Consider the following 23349-nt stretch of genomic DNA (forward strand, 5'->3'; position numbering starts at 1 on the left):
GGTCCCATGAGGAAAAACAAAAGATTATCTCTTAGCTTATCAGGTTTTTCCTTATCATGGTTAAAAACCTACTTAGATGTTGATGATAAATTCATATACTTCTAAAAAAACAAATATCCCTGAGATGAAGCAAATCTACCATTTGTTTAGGAGAAATGGTTTTTAGATTCCCTTCTTATAAAAAAGTAATTTGACCTCTTCCCCCTATCCCAAATCCCTGAGGCTTTGAAAGGATAAAGAAACCAATTTGGAGTTCTTTCAAAGGATTTATTTGCTACAGAATTGCCAGAGCCCACCAACAAGATGAACTCAGGATTTCTGTGTTTAAAAGGATTTTGCTCACTGCTTTATTTTTACAAGAACTTCAACATTCAAAAAGCAATTCTTTTTGCCAGCATTGGCATGCCTAGAAGAGGTTAGAAAAAGTTAGAATCTATAGAATTAGATGTCTAAAAATAGAAAAAATCCCAAACATTAAAAAATTCCTAATTTGGACAAGTCCTGAGTCGAAATCACATTCATCTGCAAAAAGAAGGGTTTTAGGTCAGAAATGTATTTTATAACTTCAGATCCTGACCTTGGACTTGACTGGTGAGGATTCTAGGAACTGCGTGAATGACAGGAGGGATGTCTTTCATCTGGCCAATTCTGCCATGTGTCCTGGATTGTGAAGTTTTATAAATCTCTTTTAAACCCAAACTTCCTGGTTCTCTGATGTCGACCGTCTAAATCCAATTCTCAATACTTTTTTAAACAAATAAGCAAAACATTTCCCTGCAAGATCACACACTTAAGAATTTGTTGCTTGTGTATAGACACAGAGAAACCAAGTATGAATATGAATTAACAGTTCAGTGATGGAGCCGTGAATCTCTGGATGGCTATATACATTGTAAGAAAAGTTCCTTGCTAGACCTGCACTTGCCGTGCACCCGAGATGACCATCCAGGCCAGGTTAACCTGAAGAGGGTGTGAACCCCAGCAGCTGCTCGATGGGTTTAAATCGCCATTCATCTGCCTCCAGCTCTTCTACCAAACCAGCTAGTTTTTCCATCCGAGCAACCTGCTGATCTGTAAAGAACCAATGAGATAGTATTTATTAATTATACACCAAGCAGCAAGATGATGACTGATTTAAAAATAATTTCTAGAAAGATTTTTTCCCCCTCAATATTCTAGTAATGGGGTCTTACCCTATGTTGTCAGAAGACCTAATCTTTTAATTTACATTTTATTTTTAATTGTAGGATAATTACTTAAGACAATCTTAAAAAAATAGTAGTACTTATATTCCATGCCATTTGTGTACGAAATTTGTGACTGCTACTAAGAATCTAGGGTTACAAGTAGTTAAGAATCTCTGCTTCCACTGCAGGGGGAACTGGTTCTATTCCTGGTTGGGGAACTAAGATCCTGTATGCTACAAAAAACAAACAAACCCAAAAAGCCAAAAACCTAGGGTTACAGGCAATTGCAGCTCCCCTACCCCACCCACCCCAACATTATGTTCTCAGGGGAGAAACAGTCTGGTTTGGTGGTGGAACAGAGTTCCCTGATGCATAATGAAGACCTGGTGAGGCATGATAGAGTAGAAAAGGTGTTACCAGGATCTTCGAATCCAGGTAGACCAAGAAGTATTACATACACACCCGAAGATGCAGACAGTGCTACCAGTGGAGGACAACAGGAAAAGAAGCTTTCAGGAAGGAGTGGAAAAAGCAATACAAGAGGAGAAGGAAATGGCAACCCACTCCAGTGTTCTTGCCTGGAGAATCCCAGGGACGGGGGAGCCTGGTGGGCTGCCGTCTATGGGGTCACACAGAGTCGGACATGACTGAAGCGACTTAGCAGCAGCAGCAGGAAGCATTAACTCCCCTAGAAAACTACCCCTCTGACTTCAAATTTAAGCCTTAATGTAACATTATGCGTGGATTAAGAGCTGTAGAATGTTCTTGTCTGCAGGCAATTTGGGAAGTCCACTTGAGTAGCCTTGCTGAGTTTTTGTTACAGAGCACTCTGACCTTTCTAAGTGCCCCTCTCCCACCCTTCCGCTCCCTAGTAAGTTCATTTTCAGTTAAGTACACAGTACTCATGTGCTTACCATGTTTCACCTGTTTAAGCGTAGACGCCACTTGATAGCTGAAAACAGATTCACAGAGGAATCTCTCAGAGCCGTCTAGAAACAGAAGAGGACAAGTTTTAATCTGCTCCAGTCCATTTTAATCTAATGGCTTCTGATAAACGTAGTAAACACATCCATTCTCCCTGCTTTTACATTCAGGTCTGGTTTTCAGTGTTTACAAAGGGCTTCTGTTTCACTTAGAATTAACAATACTGTGTTATAAAAGCTACTTCTATACCTAGAATGTTAAAATAGTCCCTCTACTTGTTCAAGAGTTTAAAAATAGTGTTAAAATAACAAAAACAAGAAACCCCAGTCTGATGTCCTGGTCAACATTTCTCCCATCCTAACTTGACAATTTCTTAATGTTCTCCTATTTTGTATGTCAAGCAATCACTGACAACTAACGCATTTGGCCATGTGGCCCTGAACTTTGAAAATACAAAGGTACACCAAAACTCTTAATCGTTTTCATTCTACAAAGTAAAGTTGAAGAAAAACAGCTATTGTCAATATTTTGTATATCAAATTATATCACAGTGACCATCACAAACACTGCTGGGAAATTTCATTCTGTAAACGCAAATTGTAACCTTGATTTTCCAACTAAACCAGAACACTGCAATTTGGATGGTGATAAAAGTATGGTGCAATTTCAGAACCTAGCATTGTACTGATGCCAAGAACTGGATACATGAAGGTAGCTAATTCAGTCACCCCAGTACTTGGAAGATGATTGTGAAACATAAGCTAGTTCATGTTATTCCTTATCAGGCAAGGGCTGATCCAACAAAACATACCCCTAAAGACGTAGAACTCATGTAGGAAAATGTGACTTCATGGGGTAGCAGAAACCATTCAGGGAAGGGATCTTATTGCAGAAATTCTAAAACAAATGAAGGTAGAGGACACGGCTGTCTTTTTTTAGATGGCAGTTCATGCCAACACTGCTGGGTGTCAAGCACTCACCCATCAATCACGGGTTGCTGCCGTCAACCAGCTATTAAGTGACAAGGAGACAGGACTAACATATTCTGGCTTCATGCTGAGTTTCACACAAGGAAGACCTCATTTCAGAAGCTCATGATAAATAAGAAAAACCATAGATACTATATTCAAATAGCTTAAATATATGACCAAGAGGGCTTCTAATATCTTCAAAATTGGTGCAAAAATATAATTATTCCATACATAATATGTATGAAAATTATGTATTAATATATATGCATCGGAGAAGGCAATGGCACCCCACTCCAGTACTCTTGCCTGGAAAATCCCATGGATGGAGGAGCCTGGTGGGCTGCAGTCCATGGGGTCGCTAGGAGTCGGACATGACTGAGCAACTTCCCTTTCACTTTTCACTTTCATGCATTGGAGAAGGAAATGGCAACGCACTCCAGTGTTCTTGCCTGGAGAATCCCAGGGATGGGGGAGCCTGGTGGGCTGCTGTCTATGGGGTTGCACAGAGTCGGACATGACTGAAGCAACTTAGCAATATATATGCATATTATATATTATTTCAAAATATAATTTCATATAGTGATGTAGACTTTGAGGAGAGTGTTATTCTTTAAACTCAACTTCTTTTCTAAATATTGGAAGATGATTCTAAATATTGTGTCATATGGGGATATGATCCCATTCCCTCCTCCCACCCCATTCCTCTGGCAGAATGTAACTCATTTATAAGTATATCATCTAAACTGAGCAAAAATTTAATTTTCAATTATTGAATATTATACTGGCTGTCCAGTTTAAAGATCTATGATGTTAAGATGATATTACTGAGTTTTTCAAATAAGGGAAATGTAAGCCAATGATATTACTGAGTTTTTCAAATAAGGGAAATTGCCTGAAAATAACTATGAATCCCACAATGGGAAGAGGGACTGTGTGAACATTTGACACTAATGATGCAATTTATTATGCCTAATAAATTGTGTAAGTATGCCAGCATTCATACCCTTGCTTAAAGAATCAAATTATAACTTAAGTTTTATTTTAGGAAGAGCAAAGCATACGGAATTAGAGCTCTTCTCAGGTGGTTTGATTCTGAACTTGAGGATATCACACAAGGCAGTGGGGATTCTGGCTGTAAGGACCAGGCCAAGATTTGTTTGCAAGCTCTTCAAAGTGCTACCTCCCGCTTACATTTAATCACAGGTGTTATTAGGATAAATGCTCAAATTATAACATTTGCATATTTCCCTTGATAATGAACTTCAAAGCAAAAGGATGTAAGCTAATCTTTCAAAAAGGCACTTGCACATCACTTTGCTGCTTTGTATGTCTATGGAACACATTTTTGCTGATTTGCAGCTTTGTATTAACCACAAAGTCCACTGCTTCTTAGCTACATCCTATTAGATGTGATATCTGTAACAATCTAAAGTCTGGAATTTCTCCAGAGAGGAGTCAGCCTGGGGCAATCTGTCTTCCATTTAGAAATTGTAATCAAACTCTTTGTAACACACCAAGTAGCAATACATCAGCTTTCCTCTTAAGGGACAAGTAAAGGTTATAAATGGTGAAAAGTTCAGTAAATTGTCCAAATCTAACACTACTGTTAACTCCAATAAATAGGATGCTAACAAATTCATTTAAAAGCCTATTATCCCACAGCGGGAAAACAGGCAATGGCAGATAATTTATGCTCCAGTGGCGTACGATGCCACCAAAATCCAGCCATTTCAGACTGGAAGGCAGTCTCTAATTTGCTTACTAATATCTGGGTGAGAGAATCCTAGCCAAAGGCAGGGGAATGTTGAAAAGTCCTGTACAGTATACTGCTTATGTGAGGTGTCTGATATCAGACAGCAGATACACAAAGAAGTTAATACACAAGGTTAAGTACAGGTTATTTGGGTTTATTATCCTAGACTAGGAGGATGCAAGACCACGTTGAACCTGTTAAGATAATAAACAGCACCTAATTGCTTTTGTTCTTGCTCTGAAGAGGCAACCCTTCCTATTCTATTTTCATGCAGGCATATCTCAGAGATGTCGTAGGCCTGGTTCCTGACCACTGCAATAAAGCAAATCACACAAATTTTTTAGTTTCCCATTGCATATAAAAGTTATGTTTATACCATGCTGTAGTTTGTTAAGTGTGCAATAGCGTTATGTCTAAAAAACACTGCTAAAAAAATACTAACCACCATCAAGCCTTCAGGGAAATGTAAACGTTTTGCTGGTGGAGGGTTTGAAATACTGTCAGCATTACCAAAATGTGACACAGAGATAGGCAATGAGTAAATGCTGTTGAAAAAATGGCGCAACATACTTGTTCAAGGCAAGGTTGCCCAGACCTTCAATCTGTAAGATACACGGTATCAGCAAAGCCCAACCAAACAAGGTATGCCTGTATTCCATTAAACTACCGCAAGAAAAATGGTCAGGTACACGTGCATTAGATTACTCGCATAGTAGTATCACCCATAAACATAGCAGGATGAGGTATCCAAATCTACCATCCCTTTTAATTCAAATTTAAGGGTAGCCTTTTCAGTTTAACATTTTTCACTTGACTCAAGATAGTTCAAGGGCTGCCACCTCTAAGTTTTCAGTTTGTCCTTAAATGTATAGGTGAAACTTTAAACCTAAGGAAGAAATCCAAAACTGGGCACTGCATATTTAAACTTAAATTCATTCTACAGTAGAAAGGCAACACAGTCCCCCATGAAGCATACTGGGATGGAATAAAAGTGGACAGAACTATCACTTGTTAGAACATCAACATTTAGACTAATCTCAGAAGCCTTTCTTCTTTAATGTTTCCAAGAAGTCTGGTGTACACCAACAAAGAATGCTGACAGCTCTGAGACCACGGAGGTGCCGCATGCATTAAATTCCTCTTATAGCTAGACTTTAAATGACTTTAATCTTAAGGGTTCGTTGTTAAATAAGGATTCCTTTTCTGCTGCCATAAAACTCATTAAGCAATTTAAGTACCTCCAACTTTTGATTTGTTTTGGGAGAAACTTCCTAATACCAGGTCTCTGCAGCATATAACTTAAGTCATAATTTATTTTTAGTGCCAAATATGGCAAACAAGGCCCTAGACGTTCACTACCTCCAGACTCCGTGATGTTAGCTTGAGTATTCAGCTAATTGAAGAAAACAAAAGGGCATAGACAGAAGTATCAGTACATACACCTCATATGTATCACTAACTACAGTATCTGATTGTTTACTTCACCAATCATGATTTGAACCAATTCTAAAAAGTCTTCCTATGTTTAGTCCCAGTCCTCCCTATGGTCCCAGTCTTCCTATGTTTTCCTGTCACAAGTGATACTTCTGTCTGCGTTGGCTTAATCCAAACCTCTGCTTTTTATTATACCTGATATAAATGAAGACCACCCCCCAAAAGCTGACTCTTAACTACAGTCTGTGCCTTTCTCAGATATTTCCAGATTAATTTTTAAGTATATTTACTGAAATTTGCAATATTTAAAGCAAAAAGGATCAATATACAATTAAGCACAGATGTGCTAGAATCAAGATTTTGAATCTTTAATAGGTTCTTGGCTGATTTTTTCTGAGGCAGGAAGAATAGTTTAATAGTTAAGGGCCATTTTTATGAGAATCCCCTGGATGTTAGTCGAAATGGAGATTCCTGTGCTATAGACTAATTTGGAATCTATAGGTGAGCCAGAAATGTGCATTTTAAATAAGCTCTTTAGGAGGTTTTAATGCTCTCTATTAAGAATTTATTGGTCCATCTCCTAAAGTGAAGTGTACCTGATGAATTCTAGGTGCTAAAGTTGTTTCATGCTTATAGCCTGTGCCCTGATCTTGGCCAGCCAGTTTGCAAATGTGTGCGGAATAAGATGGGGGATGATTCGATGCAGATCCAGCTCCAGTGCTTGAGAAACCACACCACACTGTCCTGCAGTGGGCCACGTAAGAACAGTAGATTGGTTTTTATTTTCTCTCAGAATCTCTTCATCTATCTATAAGTGAATTATATTAGAAAAAAAAATATATGAAACCTACTAACCATAGGGAAGCCGACTGGTGCCAGGATAAAGCAAACTGGAGCAGGAGTGTAATGGAATTCCTGGTTCAAGTGCTGACTGTCTTTTCACATGGTCAAATCACTTTATCTTTTCTGGATCTAAATAACTCTAAATGACCTCCATGATTTCCAAAGTCTTTTTCAGCTCCAAAATTCTAATTCTGGAGAAACATTTGTGTTTTAAAGATATTCTGAAATGAGGACAAGAGATGAAATGTGGAGCTGAAATCAGGACAAACTCGTAACTAATCCACTTAATAGCTTCTTTACAATTAATATTCATTGCAGGTCTGAATCCAATTATTCAGCAAAAAGCAGCATGAGATCACCTTCCAACATCTCTCCAGCTCCTTTGGGGTAGGTGAAAAGGGCTTTCCGTGGTGGGGCAAGGTCTGAGACACTGAAACCAGATCCAGCGACAGAACTTCCACTGACCCCACCAGCTGAGGAGGAGGATGAAGAGGCAGCCATTTCCTCTCCAGTAGAATTCTCACTTCACTACAGAGAAAGAAAAATAGCAATTGGCAAGTTTATGGAAGTGAGACTGACAGCATTTCATTCCAGCTACCATGAAAGCCAGCATACAGTTTAGTCAAGAATTAGTTCCAAATTTTTCTACCCTCTGTACTCCCACGATCTTTTATGGCTCCTTGGGCCAAAACGTCACTCAGGATTTTAAGTGAAAATATGTTTATTCTTAGTTTTTCTACACAAAACACTGCTTCCTACCATTAGCAAACTGTTTATGTCATTTGGGATTGACTGTGGGTGATTTATGGGTTATGAAAGGGTGATATGGCAGTGCCAAGGTAGCAATTTGACTGAGGAAATAAATTATATGAGGATAAAACAACCATGCCTCATGGGACAGTTTGTCTTGGATACATCCTGACCAAGCCACACCAAGAAATTCACTTATAAAATTTTCCAAATAAAATTTCAGAATAACACTATGTTCTGTTCCCAAGGAAGGGGAATGGTTAGGAAATACATACTGGCCCTTTCATTAAATTAAAAAAATTTTTTTCATCCAAATGTAATACCCAAATTGATCACTTGGTGGTGTCCCAAAACTGGAACAAAATAGTTCAAGAATGATCTTAGAATCATGGCTTATTAGGAATTAGAGGGGCTGTGAGTGTTTAACCCTGTATCAAATTAAAAAATCAAAAGGTCCAAATGTAAATGAGAAAATCTGTATACCAAATACATGTCTCCTTTAACAAGTTCAAAACAACATAGAAGCTTACACTACACATTTACAGAAGATTCTAAAAGGTTTATGTTTTCCATATAAAAAGAACAGTCTTCTTTCAAACTCAGAACTATCATTCAAGACATAAAACAGCCAGGGTTGAAAAGTGGAGTGCAGAATTAGCACTAATTTTAACACATATAAGCAGTTTTCTGCTGAGATGGAAAGATTACCTAAGTAATTTTTAGCTTTAAAGATTTAGGTTAAATTTTGAATGCTACCAGCAGGTGGTAACCAAAGTTAAAGTGAAACTCACAATAAACCCTAGTTTGGAACCGCTCTATAAAGGCAGGCATTCTGATTACCAAGACCAAACATTATGCTTGGCTTATACTAACTAGCTGTTGATTTAAATAAATGTTTGCTAAATGAGTTAACATTTCACAGGAACCACAAGATTCCTTAAAGATCATCTAATCCAATCCCCCCATTTTGCACATAGGCATACAGACTTCAGCTTATTTGTTGTGCCATTTTTAAAGCAATGGCTTTATTGCATTGTCATGTGCTATATGGGGTTCCCAGGTGGCTCAGTGGTAAAGAATCCACTTGTCAATGCAGGAGACATGGGCTCGATCCCTGGGTTGGGAAGATCCCCTGGAGAAGGAAATGGAAGCCCACTCCTGTATTCCTGCCTGGGATCCCATGGGGACATAGGACCCTAGTGGGCTATAGTCCTGGGGCTGCAAAGAGTCAGACACGACAGAGTGACTAAACAACATGTACCCTGTGAGAGGTGAAACAGCACAGTGATTAAGAGCTCACTCTGAAGCCTCTTGGCCCAGGTTCACGTCCTGGCTTTGTTACTTGCCGTCTGATTCTGGACAAATCACTCGACCTCTCTGCTCCTCAGCTGCCTCATCTATAGAATGCAGATAATGACAGTACCTACATCAGAGGTGTCAGGAAGGTTAATATAACTAAAGCATTTGAACACTCATAGGCACAGTAAACAACAGCTATCCAAAACTACCAATGAATATTTAGTCCTGAATCTTTTTTTTTTCTTCTGCAGATTCCAGTTTTTGATACTTACTATGTTTCAACACACTCATGGGAAAAGTCTTAATTCTCTCCATTTGACACAGTGTCAATATCACATGTCTCTTAGAATGGAAAGCATGCTCAGGAAGAGGGAAAATGCACCCCATACTTTCATTTTAAGGTTAATGATCTTAGGAAGAACCCTTTCATTAGGAAAAGGGGAAGGAGTTGTCTTTCTACTCTCAAGGCCTAGCACAGAACCTGGATTGCAGTGTTTCCTGAATGAATAAGGAACAAATGACAGAACACAGGGCTAGCAGGGGATAGATAAGTTTGATGTCAGGAGGGTGGGTTCATTACTGGTTTTTCTCCTTCATTCTGTAGATCTATTTGGACAACTATTTTTCCAATTAGGCTGCCAGGCCCAAGGTAGGTGCTCAGTAACATTTGTTGAATATTTAAATCCTAATGATGACATAAGCTGGGACTTGACCCAATAAGCTAGATTGGAAGTAGAGATTCTTACAGGAGAGCAGAGATATTGCATGGTTGTGTTCACAGTGACAGGATGATCAACACATTTACTTCATGCATGATAGGGATGACCTCATATTCATAAACCACTTTCCTTCCTGGCAGATACATGCTTATATTCTTGAAAAGAATCCTTTTTAAAAAGTCTCCTTATCAAAAAGACAAGCAATTATTAAACTCTATCATCAGAAATCATTCCAAATAGCTGGATTACCAATCAAAAAGGTGCTGCAGCTAAAAACAGCGTAGGTAGAAAGGGGATGAAGAGAAGATGGGTCAGAACGTCAGCTGTTCCCAAGCTAACTCCAAGCCATGACCCCACACCCACCCAGACCTCTCCAGGGGGCGACACCACTGGCGCCATCCCACTGCGCAGGCGCCACCGCTTGGCCCGCATGCGCAATTGTCTCGTGCGGCCTGAGGAAATTTCCTCTTACACGCCCTCTGCGGCAGGCTCCAGTTCCTCCTCCTCCTTTCTCCACTTCACTAGTCCCTTCAGGTAGGATCTCAGGGATCAGCTCCCTTTCCAGCAAGCTCCTGAGGGTCCCTGAGCCCTCGACCACTTACCTCGGCTGCTTTGGCACTTTACAGCCCCGCCCCCAACTGAACCGGCTGCGTTTTCCACGACGAGGGCGGCGGCGTGCTCGCGCCCGTGCGGAGGGAGCCCGCGGCGGCCGCGGCGTGCGCGTGCCAGTGCAATGGTGGGCGTGGCCGGGGCGGAGAGCCGCCGAGACCCGGTTCTGGGAGAGACACCTTCTGGATCCTTGGTCTGCTCTCACTACAGCGGTTTTCCTACCACCGCGAAGTCCTCTCTTCACTTGCTTTGACGTACTGGGGTTGATTTTTGCTCGCTTTTATGATTCAGGGTTTCATCTTCCTTCCCGACTTTGTAGGCCTTCTGCTTTCCTTTCTGTCTCTCCAAACCACCACGGAGCAGGATTAAATTGGCTATTCCCCCATCCTTCCTCCTGAGCAGTCTTGCAGCCCAGGGCCTTATAGGAAAGGCAAATGGAGGGTTTGCTATCTCTGAGACAACCCTCTATTCCAGAGCTCAGTTTGAGGACCTACCTTGACATTGACTTCTACTTTTGTGGCGAGCGTTTTTTTTTTCTTTGAAAGGTCCTGGGAAATTGAGTATTAGGGTGTAATGTCATTAAAGTATTGCTAGTTATGCCTCCTCTTTCGATGTTCAAGTCTGTTTACTTTATATATTATTGTTTCTCACAACACGAAACTAACTCATTGATTCTGTAAGCAAATTACCAGTGAAAGCGATTTACTTCCTGAGGTTGGATTGAGCATTAGTGTGTTTAGTAAGGATTGATCTTTTCGGAGGGGGACTGCTTAGGTTATTTTGGGTTTCAAGACCATGTACTATATGTGGTAGGAACCTTGGTTAAACATAACCAGAGTTAACCTAAGAAGCTTTGTTTCCTAAATTGTTAATTCATTAAGTGGTGACTAGAAACTTGGTTTCTCCTGAGTGATGTACAGTTTTTGGCAGTGACCTACAGAAATTGAATTCCTTCCCTCAGCAATGTGTTAGTTTGCAGAACCATGTTGGTTAAGTTATATTTTAACTTTGTTTTAATAGGCAACTGGATCTAATTGTTGAGTATGTATTTCTAGCACTTGTAAAAGTAGTTAAGGATTTTTCTGTCCTCCCCATGAGGATAAATGTATTAAACATCCCTAATTGTCTTAACTGTCATACTGGGTAAGAGCGTGAGACGCTTCACAAATGTTCAGATAAGCACAGAGGTTGAATTTTACTCCCTTTGCTGCTGCTGCTGCTCCTGCTAAGTCGCTTCAGTCTGTTGGACCCTGTAGATGGGAGCCCACCAGGCGCCCCCATCCTTGGGATTCTCCAGGCAAGAACACTGGAGTGGGTTGCCATTTCCTTCTCCAGTGCATGAAAGTGAAAAGTGAAAGGGAAGTCGCTCAGTCGCGTCCGGCTCTTAGCAACCCCATGGACTGCAGCCTACCAGGCTCCTCCATCCATGGGATTTTCCAGGCAAGAGTACTGGAGTGGGGTGCCATTGTCTTCTCCTTTACTCCCTTTAGGTTAAAGTAATGAAGAACCTCTAGTCTCTCTTCCGAAGTCATGGACAGGCTCAGTATTTTGTAATCACTTTTTTTGAGGAATGCTGGATAGATTGCAAATTACTGTCTTGAGTGTGCCAGGAGTGGAATAGTGTAGTGGAAAATGCAGCAATTGACTTAATAAAACAGCTTCTAGATAGGGGAAATCTAGTGGAAACAGTAATGCTTTTGCTTAGGGTGTACTATGAACTGATGCCCAATTCTGTCCTTGTAGGCCTGTATAAAGATCCACATAATCATGGAAGTTCTGCGTCCACAGCTTATAAAAATTGGTGGACGGGTTTATAGGAAGAATCCCATCCAAGAACAGACTTATCAACATGAAGAAGAAGATGATGACTATTACCAAGGTAATCTTAGTTGCTCTTTGGTCAGATTAGAAGTACAATGTTATCCGTATTGTAGAAGCAATTCTTTGTTTCAGTGTTTCTGTGTGAGCACTGAAATTTGACTTGTTTGGCCCCTCATAGCTCCCTTGTTGATTCTGAGTGGGCTGGTAATTTAGTTTGATGAGGTATTCTCAGTTCATAAGTTAAGTTGTGTCATCTTTGTGCAGAGGCTTAAATGTAATAAGGGGTAATTTTAGTTAGCTATTAATATTAACAATTATCTGTGGTAAAATTAAGTTCTTTTATCTGTAAAGCTATGAACTAGTTTTTATAAATTGTTGAAATAAATGAACATATGCCCGATATTAACTGTTATTGTTGTGTCATAATTTTTCTTTTCTTCTCTGCAGTCATATACAGGCAGTTTCAAATATACAACCGACGTGGCTGTTTCCCTTTAGCCCTGGGGCCTTGAGCTTTTTTATTTCAGCCTCCTGTTTTCTCTTTGTCTCACTCCTGCCTACCTCATTCACTGAGGTGATTTTGCGTCCTAATACTAAAAACCACTGAGTTGTACATTTTAAGAGGATGAATTTTATGTGAATTATGTCTTCGTAAAATAGTACAAAAGATTTATTTCTGGGAGAAAACAATTAAATAGTGGTATGTAGATACTCCTTTTCCAAGGTTCCAGGACTGGAAGATTTAAAATAGTCATGTGTTTTTATTCTTTATTTGTTTGTCTAAGAGCAGGTGAGGAGGAATGTTGGAGCAGTGTTCTGCAGTGTAACGTGTATGGCTGTTCTTTTTGTGTGTGTGTTGCTTTTCTTTAAACCTTAAGAATAGTTGGACAGCTGAGGAGAAGAAAGACTGTTGTCCACAGAGCAACTGAGTGAGGTGTTATGGTTTCTGTGCAGGCCTCGTGGAGTGTGCAGAAGAGCCCTGTGAAACCTACGAGGTGGTGCAGACCCCACAAGGTTTCCGATGTACCGTGAAGGCCCCCAGCCTACTCTACAAGTGAGTGATGCCCCTTGGCAGCTTCATGGGGAGGCACTTCCAGGAAACTTAGAAGGAAGCTGCTGCTTCTCTTTTCCACACTTATTATAGTACTTACTAGTGACAAAATGGTTTAGTGTTTAACATCCTAGAATTTCTAAAGACTAATTGCAGATCAGTTTCATCGTTCCATATACATCACCAAAGCCTGTTGATTTTTGCCTCTTAAGTATCTTTTGAATCCACCACTTACTTTTTCTTTATAGCCATTCTGCTACCTCTTCTGTGGATTATTTCAAATAGCCTACTTACTGGTCTCTCCACATTGATTGTTGCTCTCTTCCAATCAGTTCTTCACATTGAGGGTGGAATAATCTTTTTAAAAGGAAAACCTGATTATTTTATTAACTTTGCTTGAAATCCATTAACATTCTTCCATGGAAGATGGAATTTTATTCCATTAGAGCAGTGGCCAAAATCTTGAACGTGACTTAGCCAGCCCTGCATTTTTCAGTTTCAGCTCACACCACTCTTTCCCTGGCTTTGCACTTAAGTTTAACTGGTTTTCTTTAGTTCCTCAAATGTTCTGGGTTCCTTCCTACCTTCTAGCTTTGGCATATGCTGTTCCCTTTCCTTACATTACCTAGTTATTAATATATTCTCCTTCCTTAGGGAAGCCTGTTTTGACACCGGCATCCCCACCCGCCACATTGATTACCGTAGTATATGTTTTCATTACACCACTACTTTTCCTTTATAGCATTTCTCAAGCCTCATGTTTATATTTATTTGTCAGCTAGTTGATGTTTCTTCCCCTAGACTGGAAACTACTTGAAGGCAGGAATGTGTCTGTTCTGTTGTCCTCCAGTTCTTGTCAAAGACTAAAATGCTTTTTCCAGAATCATCTTTAGTTTTAAATTGCTTGGAAGCTTTGTGATCATTTCAGTCTGTGCCTGCTTGCCTTCGTGTTGATCATATTCTGTCTCTTATTAACCACTAATATCGTTAGCTCTTGTAGCTGGCTGGCTTCTTTTGGGCTTGCACCTCTGAAGATAGGATGGTCTAGGAAGTCATAGATTGTATTTCTGTGTTGTACCAGATGAATAAAGTCTGTCTATACTTCTCTATGAGAGAAGGTCTACAAATACAGAATCATACACCTTTAAGTTCCAAGAGGCAAATAGTTGCATGTTTTTCAACTTGAGAATTTTCTGAAACACCTAATGAGGATGACATTTCTCTCTTGGAATGGGACCAAATGAGAAACCAAATGCGAATCCTGACAGCTCACTTTCCAGGTTTCAGGCACATTTTCTTCTAAGAAATGTGATTTTAGAAAGCTGTGACTCAGATTCCTTGTAAAAATCAATGCAACATGTCTTCCTTAATGTATATATTTGTTACTGCTAAGGTATGTAAAGATTCCTTAAATGTCTGATTCTAACCATATGACCTTTTGAATTTTATATATTCTAAATACTCATTTTGTTCCAGATGACTTACATGTTACATTAAGTATTGGTTCTGCTAAATCCTAATTAATAGACAATATTTACTAGGAAGACTTCTTTCTTTTTTCCTTTCTTCTTCCTTCCTTCTCTTCCTCTCTTCCTTCCTCTCAGTCTTATTGACAAATGATTGATCTACATGTAAGATTTCTTTCTTAAGAATCATTTATGTAAGCTTATTTGGTCCAAGGAAGAAATTAGTTGACCAAACTAACTTATAATCAAAGTCTAATAGTGGTGCACGTGTCCACAGACGAGGTCTAATACTGTGGCTCTCAACTTCAGGTACAATTAGAATCACCTGGGGAGTTTTAAAAACTCCCAGTACCTAGGTGTACCCCAGACCAGTTGAGTCTGAATCTCTGGGAGCTGAACCCAGGCATCATTAGTTTTTATAGCTACCCAGGAGAAGGCAATGGCAACCCACTCCAGTACTCTTGCCTGGAACATCCCATGGGCGGAGGAGCCTGGTAGGCTACAGTCCATGGGGTCGTGAAGAATTGGACACAACTGAGCGACTTCACTTTCACTTTCATGCGTTGGAGAAGGAAATGGCAACCCACTCCAGTGTTCTTGCCTGGAGAATCCCATGGAGAGAGGAGCCTTGTGGGCTGCCGTCTATGGGGTCGCACAGAGTTGGACACGACTGAAGCAACTTAGCAGCAGCAGCCAGGTGATTCCAGTGTGTAGCCAAGATTGAGAACCACTTGATCTGGCAAGAATTTCCACTTATACAATAAACGAGTCATCCTTTCACTGTTTATCTGTATTATTTTAGTGAATGCTTTAGACTTTCCGTGTAAACCTCTTTTGGGTCTGTCTGTACTCTTAACTGGAAGGATGCCATCATGGGTTTAATGAGGATGACATGGTCTGTACTGAGCTATGTGCCAGTCACTGGGAAGTCCTTTTATATATGATCGCATTTAATCCTTACGACCAACCTTATGATACTTAGGTATTATTCACTCCATTTTTTTAAGTGAAGTAGTGGGGTACCATTGCCTTCTCTGAAGTAGTAGGCTAAGAGTGGTTAAATGACTTGGCCAAGGTTTGTTTGCTTCTAAAGCCTCTTTAACCTCAACCACTTCCCTTTCTAAGGTGCCTAGACTATTAATAACACTTTGAGCCAACAACTTTATGAGAGGTTTGTCCACTAGCCATGTGCTAACAAATAGGAACCTGACTGAAAATACCCCTTTATTGATAAGACCTGGAAAGACAAAGGCTGAGGGGGTTGGTGCTACATAGTCCCTAGCTCAGCACAGAGAAAAACTACATGGAAACTGTGGAGTTCCAGTCCTCCTCTGAACATCTTGTTTTATAAAAATCGGCTTACTACAATAAATCTTAAAGGAAATAATCAGACTTGGTTATCCCATGTAAAAACAAATATGGAATTTTAGACATAGTCACCAATGCTGTGAATGAATGTGAAGTCGCTCAGTCGTGTCCGACTCTTTGCGACCCTGTGGACTGTAGCCTACCAGGCTTCTCCGTCCATGGGATTCTCCAGGCAAGAGTACTGGAGTGGGTTACCATTTCCTTCTCCAGGGGATCTCCCCGACCCAGGGATTGAACCCAGGTCTCCCGCATTGGAGGCAGACGCTTTAACCTCCGAGCCATCAGGGAAGCTCACCACCAATGCTGTAGTGTACTGTAATTGAAATCATCGAAGTCAAAATACTGTTGATGAGGAAGTTTTTTCTCTTAACTTTATGGTCCTGTGATGGTCTCTTAGTGCTTTATTTAGAGTCTGAAACTTTTCTCCTGGGATCCAGTAGTCTCATTTGCCTTGATACATCTAATTACTATGGGTTCCAGAAGATAGCTTTGGATGGTCAGAATTATTTATACTAGGAGGCCTAAGTAAGTAATGTGAGCCAATTGATGATTGGAGTCAATAAAAGACAGTAGGAAGTGGCAGGGATTGTGATGAATTCATATTCCATTTTCAGAAATGAGCTCATGTTCCAGCCTGTTTTTGCCATTGAGTAGACAGATCTCCTAATTTTTTGAAAGAACTTAGAAATCTATATTTTTTAGGTGAAATTTCCCAAACAACACATGTCTATGTGTTTGAATTCAGTCTGAGGGTTACCTCTTTCTGTGCTTGCATCTTGGTTGGTGGACCCTGCTCTTTGCTAAGCTATTTACCATTATTTAATGAATGAAGGATAATTCCCTTAGGATGAATTCAAAATGTAGTTAATTTGCTCTCTAAGAGGGCAAGATTTTCCCCCTTCAAACTGTAGACCCATTCAAGTGTCCAATGAGACTATGCTAGCTTTTCTTTCACTTAACTGCAGACCCAGATTTTGAATCTAGTTTTGAGAAGCAAACAGGCATTGGGTATAATTATTCTTTCTATGCATTGAATTGGCTGTAGGACATCGTTTTGTCAGTGAATATAATGCAACACGTTCTATAAAGCTATATGACTTGTAATTTCCTCTACGAATACTGAGTTTTTACTGAAGCACTCTTCTATGAGGGAGTATCTCTGGCCACATATGATTTAAATATGATGGAGTTCTTTATTTGGGTATATTTTGACTTACATTAATTAACTTTCTCTATATTATAGGCATATTGTTGGAAAGAGAGGGGACACTAGAAAGAAACTAGAAGTGGAGACCAAAACTTCTATTAGCATTCCTAAGCCTGGACAAGAAGGAGAAATTGGTGAGACTCTATATATGTTTGCAGTCACTTTTGTATGTGTATGGAATAATGTGACCCAACTGAGTTTGATGATTATATTTTTTGTGTGGTTCTGTAGCTATTGTCCTTTTTATATCAGTATCAGTCTCTCAGATGAGGAAAGATGTACTTACACAGCCTTATCTTGATTTGAGTACCTGGGCCTTAATTTGATACTTTACTACACACTGATGGAATAAAGCTTCCAGATTTTGTTGTGGACTAGGCGATTTCTTGTATGCTTCAGTAGCTTGAAATGGAGTTTGTGAATTATTTCAGGTTAGAATTAGAGGGAAAAAGTGAGATCAGCAAATTTGAAATGAGGTTCAGCCCTTTCCCTATTAGTTATCTTGTTTGTATCTTGCTTTGTAGACTAGGAAGGAAATTGTAAGAATAATAATTAAAACAACAACCTGATTCAAGTAAGTGTTCAGGTGAGGAAAAGTAGTTTAGCAATAGAAACCATGTCAGAAAGTTCTGTACTAAAGCATCAATGTGAACCAGGTGCACAGACTTGTGTTGTAAAGTGACTTTGAGTGAGGGGTACTGAAGGGACAATTTTTAAAACAGTAGGAATTTTTCAGCCTCAAGTAAGTGCAGCAGCCTCCAATAATCCATTTTCCATAAACATTCATGGATTGTATTAAGTCTTAGGAGAAAAGAATTATAAGTACTCTTCTTATTTTGTTCTATGTAAAAATAATCACTGTGGCAGATAAGTAGCAGTTGACTTTAGAGTGGCTGTCCAGAAGAACTTTCCATGATGGTGAGTATATTGTATATTTGCAGTATCCAAAGAGCCACTAGCCACTCGTGTGAGTACTTGAAATGTGGCTAATGTGACTGAGGAACTGAATTTTAAATTCTATTTAATTTTAATTCATTTATCTTTTAATTTAACTAGCTGCACGTGGGCTCCTATTTTGGACAGTGAAGTGCTGGAGTTTTCCCTAGCCCCTTGGTAACGAGTAAACTCTTTTTTGTTTTTTGGCCACGTGGCATGTGGGATCTTCATTCCCTGACCAGGGATTGAACTGGCAGCCCCTGCATTGGGAGGGTGGCGTCTTAACCACTGAACCAGGGAAGTCCCCATGAGTAAACTCTTAACTTCAGAACTTTAATGACATTTTTGAAGGACTCCCATTAAAATAGATATTTAGTTCATTAGAATTACTGTTTTAAAAAAAAAAGCTTGTGTCTTTCCCTAAGTGTTAAAGTTCAGGCTACAAATACTGAAGTAATTTTATTAATTGCATTAAAGCTTATTTCTCTTTTTCTGATTTAAAAATTAATACATGCTTTCAAAAAGAAAAGCTTGTAGAAATTATATGTAAAGTATAAAGGAAAGTCTTTTATGTTATGAACTTCAGCCATAATTGTTGCTAACAGTTGAATCTGTTCCCCATTTTTTTCTATGAGTATAGTAACAGATGGCTAATAATTTTTATTTTGGTAAAAATTATAACAGGCAATAAATGTGAAGACCTTAGCCATTTTAAGATACTGGAGTCATTCCAAAACTTATCCAGAAAAGGTTAGACAGGTTATTGACTTGAAAGCCAAAATATTTCAGTGTGAATAATAAGGGTGTTTAATTGTTAAAAGTAAGAATTTAGTGGAACTAATTTAATTGAAAAGCAAGAGGATAAACTGGCTTATTAGTCTTGTAGGGAAGTAAAGTATATAAAAAAATTGAATTTACTGGTTACAGTAAATTGGGTTCTGATGTGAAATCAAAACTGCAGTTGCATTGATATGGTATATGCTGTAATTAGTTGTTTTGCCTCTCCTAAATTAGAGAAACTAGAGAAGAAAATGATCTGGTAGGTTTCAATTTGCTTCCCTGGTGGCTCAGATGGTAAAGCGTCTGTCTGCAGTGTAGGAGACCCAGGTTCGATCCCTGGGTTGGGAAGATCCCCTGGAGAAGGAAATGGCAGCCCACTCCAGTATTCTTGCCTGGAAAATCCCATGGATGGCAGAGCTTGGTAGGCTACTGTCCATGGGGTCGCTAAGAGTCAGACACTGAACGACTTCACTAATTTGTCCTCTAGATAAGAATTTGGTCTAGTCTGATTTGAAGCCTCAGGCAGTGGGATATAAGAATGATTTTTTTGTGCGTGTTTTAGCTGTATCCGATTCTTTGCGACCCCATGGACTGTATTTGGCCAGGCTCCTCTGTCCATGGGATTCTCCAGGCTTTTAAAATTATTTTGTCATTTTAGTTATGCAGTTGGTTTTTATAAAGTTCCACATTAGTGCCTTTGTTTTCTTCCTCTGTATCTCTTGTTGTAGTCCTTAGACCCATGTCAAGTAAATTCTGACCCGCTCAGATATTTGTAGTTTTAGAATATTTCTAACCTCATCATATTTGCTCTGTAGTCATTGTTTGCTCAACTTTGAATCTTTTTCTGGAAATAAGTCTGAGCACCTTTGACATGCCCTTAGCAGTTTTCTGTGTTAAAAAAATGAAAACATCTTACTAGTCTTATTCTCTGCCAAACTACCTTCTTAGTGCAAAAGGATAGATATAGTAGGAGTTTTAAGCTTCCTTCCCCTGCATACCTTTTTCTTTTAGTCTCTTACCATATTTTTTTCCTTGTACAGAGATAGTTATAGTTTCTACTTTAACATTGTTCCAGTTTACCATTGAGTCCTCCTTTGTCAGTCTTTCTATGGCACATTATTTGAATGCCTGCTTGGACACTTCCCTTCACCGGGCATTTGAATCTTTTGGATTCTCAAAGTGTTCTACTGAAAATACAATTATATCATCAAAAAAAATACCGTATCTCTACTTCTTAATTTTTTTGTGCGTGCTTGCCAAGTCGCTTCAATTACGTCTGACTCCTTGCGACCCCATGGACTGTAGCCGCCAGGCTCCTTTCCTTTGTCCATGGGATCCTCTAGGCAAAAATAACTGGGGTGGGTTGCCATGCCCTCCTCCAGGGGTCTTCCTGACCCAGGGGTTGAACCTGAGTCTCTTACATCTCCCGCATTGACAGGTGGGTTCTTTAGCACTAGTGGCATTTGGGAAGCTCTCTTACATTTTTTGGTTATGACTTATGTCAATTTTCTATTTAGGCAAACAGGTTTTAGGCTTTCTGTTCATTCATTCACATGTGCGTGCGTGAGTGCTCAGTTGCTTAGTTGTGTTCGACTCTTTGTGACCCTATGAAATGTAGCTTGCCAGGCTCCTCTGTCCATGGGTTTCTCCGGGCAAGAATACTGGAGTGGGTAGCCATTTCCTCCTCCAGGGAATCTTCCCGACTCAGGGATGAAACCAGTGTCTCCTTAGTCTCCAGCTGTGGCAGGCAGATTCTTTTATCATTGGAATCCCAGTTCATTCATAATTTACTTCTTTTCCCAGAAATTTCCATCTTGTTTCTTTACAACAAAATGGATATGATAATTTCATTTTCATTTAAAAAAATAGGCTGTTCTTGTAGAAAATTTCAAATGCTTTAATGGGAAGTATTAGGACAAATAAATGGAATTACTTGTTCCATTCCAAGCAACTTCTGCAGTTGCTTGGAAGGAGCAAGCTTTGTGGTTTTGAAAGTACATAGCAGACGTTGCTACTATCAAGTTAATACTTCAGTATCTCACATCATATTCGGAAGGCTGTCCTTGCCTCTTTAGTAAGTCCTCCATTGAGGTGGCAGTTTTGGTCACTGTTCCTGTCTTCTGCGTCTGGCCTTAGCTTCTGTTTTGAACCAAGCACTGCCAGTTCTGGAACCTAGAGGTTTAATCTCTATTCAACAGAGGTTATGTAATCCTTAAATGATTTTTTTTTCTTTACAGATTGTAGTGTAAGGTTTTGTGGTTTTTCCTCTTATTTTCATTTATATATAAAGACAGCCCAGATCAGAGAAGACCAAGGTGTGGAAATTTTATATCCATACATACAATGCAGATATAGATAAACATTTTTACTTAACCTTGTATTTTTCATACAGTTAGGGTAGGATCGTATATATTGTAGTAGACTCCGTTTTGCTCTTTTACTATAGCAAATTGCTAAAAATTTTGCCACAGTATTTTTTAAAATTGAGGTAAATTCACATAACAGAAAACTCCACTTTTTTTGTTCTTAATTTTTATTGTTTGAATTTCTGTGTAATACATTGTTCTTTTTTTTAAAATGGTAGATTATACACCACATAAATTTACCATTTAGACCACCTTAAAGTGTTGAATCGAGTGGCATTATTAGTACATTTACAGGCTTCCCTGGTAGCTCAGACTGTAAAGAATCTGCCTGCAATGCAGGAGACTCAAGTTCGATTCCTGGGTGGGAAAGATGCCCTGGAGTAGGAAACATTTACAGTTGCTTGACAGCCACTGTCTAGTTCCAAAACATTTGTCAGCCAAAAAGGAAACTTCATACCCATTAACCAGTCACTTGCCATTCCTCACTACTCCCCAGATCTTTGTCACCACTAATCTGCTTTCTGTCTCTGAATTTGCCTGTTTAGATAGTTCCTATACACAGAAACATGCAACATGTGGTCTTTTGTGTCTGGCATCTTTAACTTAGCATACTGTTTTCAAGATTCATCCATGTTTTTGCATGTATGATTACTTCACTCCTTTTTTGTTTTTGCCAAATAGTATTTCAGTGTATGATAATACCTAATACCACGGTTTATTTGTTCATTTATTGCTTAAAGAACATTTGTGTTTTTCCACCTGTTGGCTGTTGTGAATAAAGCTGTTATGAACATTTGTACAAGTTTTTGTTTTTTTTTGAATACTTGCCTGTACTTCCTTTGAGTTTCTACCTAGGAGTGGAATTCCTGGGTCATGTGATATTTCTCTGTTTAATTTTTCATGGAACTGCCGGACTTCTACATATCAGCTGCACCATTTTACATTCATACTAGCAAGGTATGAGGGATAGCTTTGTAGCTTTTGAATTCATTTTCTTACTTCATCAGACGGTCTTAAGGTTACTCTGTTTAAACCTCATTCTGCTTAGACTGGATTCATTAACAGCTTTCTTACCCTTGATACTGTCTGCTGTTCAGAATTATGTACACATTCATGACAGTTTTGTTCCCCAGAGATGACAGTTTTAAGAGGTCACCTATTTTACAACCAACTGATGGTCCTTGAGCGTGTTAAATCTTTTTTTTTTTTTGCTTACAGTAATCACTGGTCAGCATCGAAGTGGTGTAGTTTCAGCCCGAACTCGGATTGATGTTCTTCTGCTCACTTTTAGAAGAAAGCAGCCCTTCACTCACTTCCTTGCCTTTTTCCTCAATGAAGCTGAAGTTCAGGAACGATTTCTGAAATTCCAGGAGGAAGTACTGGAGAAGTGCTCCATGGTAAGCAACAAATAGAACAAAATTAAAAGTTGAAAAAGTATAAGGAAGAGTAAAAAAATGGCTCATAATTCAAACAGTAGAAAGATACACATCTCTTCTCCCACTGAAAAAGGGAACCATTTCTGATGGTTTCTTTTAATTCTGAACTGAAAAAAAATACCTACAGTTGTATCAGCACATAAGTTTCCATGTATTACAGAAATATCCTCTAAAGGATGACACAAAAGGATCATCCTAATGTACCTACCATTCTGCACCTTGTGGGTGTATTTTTATTCATTTTAGCACATGTATAGATTCCTGTAGCCACTTAACCACAATCAGGATACAAAACAGCTGCACTCCCCCCAAAAACTCCCTCACGTCGGTCTCTTGGAGTCACCTCTTCCTCACCCCAAACCTTGGGAATCACTGATCCCTTCTTGGTTACTATTAGCATTGTCTTTCCTGAATATATACTATATGTTT

General features: G+C 39.3%; 2 protein-coding genes across 10 annotated transcripts in view; one reads left to right on the forward strand and one right to left on the reverse strand.

Annotated features, from left to right (window-relative positions):
• Positions 1-253: 253 nt before the first annotated feature.
• On the reverse strand, positions 254-10619 carry ANAPC16 (anaphase promoting complex subunit 16). Of its 5 annotated transcripts, none has more exons than XM_070364915.1 (5): positions 10483-10619; positions 9163-9259; positions 7472-7640; positions 2102-2176; positions 254-1071 (listed from the first exon to the last, which is right to left on the reverse strand). In XM_070364915.1, exons 3-5 carry the CDS (start codon positions 7611-7613, stop codon positions 956-958), a joined length of 333 nt encoding a protein of 110 aa, XP_070221016.1. In that variant the 5' UTR covers positions 7614-7640; positions 9163-9259; positions 10483-10619; the 3' UTR covers positions 254-955. The 5 variants fall into 5 exon arrangements, with proteins under 5 accessions (XP_070221016.1, XP_005888755.1, XP_070221017.1 ...); XM_005888693.3 differs by having other exon boundaries at positions 9124-9259; XM_070364916.1 differs by having other exon boundaries at positions 9163-9285; positions 10483-10561.
• The window catches only part of ASCC1 (activating signal cointegrator 1 complex subunit 1), a 114820-nt gene continuing 101730 nt past the window's right edge, over positions 10260-23349 (forward strand). The window contains exons 1-5 of one of the 5 annotated variants that reach the window (XM_005911963.3): positions 10260-10414; positions 12233-12368; positions 13265-13364; positions 17439-17536; positions 22703-22881. In XM_005911963.3, coding sequence (XP_005912025.2) covers positions 12257-12368; positions 13265-13364; positions 17439-17536; positions 22703-22881 — 489 coding nt within the window. In that variant the 5' untranslated portion in view covers positions 10260-10414; positions 12233-12256. Of the gene's footprint in view, positions 10415-10568; positions 10744-10788; positions 11930-12232; positions 12369-13264; positions 13365-17438; positions 17537-22702; positions 22882-23349 lie in introns of those variants that run through there. The other 4 variants (XM_070364910.1, XM_070364911.1, XM_070364909.1 and 1 more) reach the window with 4 other exon arrangements.

Source organism: Bos mutus, chromosome 28 (assembly GCF_027580195.1).
Source record: "Bos mutus isolate GX-2022 chromosome 28, NWIPB_WYAK_1.1, whole genome shotgun sequence".
NCBI lineage: Eukaryota > Metazoa > Chordata > Mammalia > Artiodactyla > Bovidae > Bos > Bos mutus.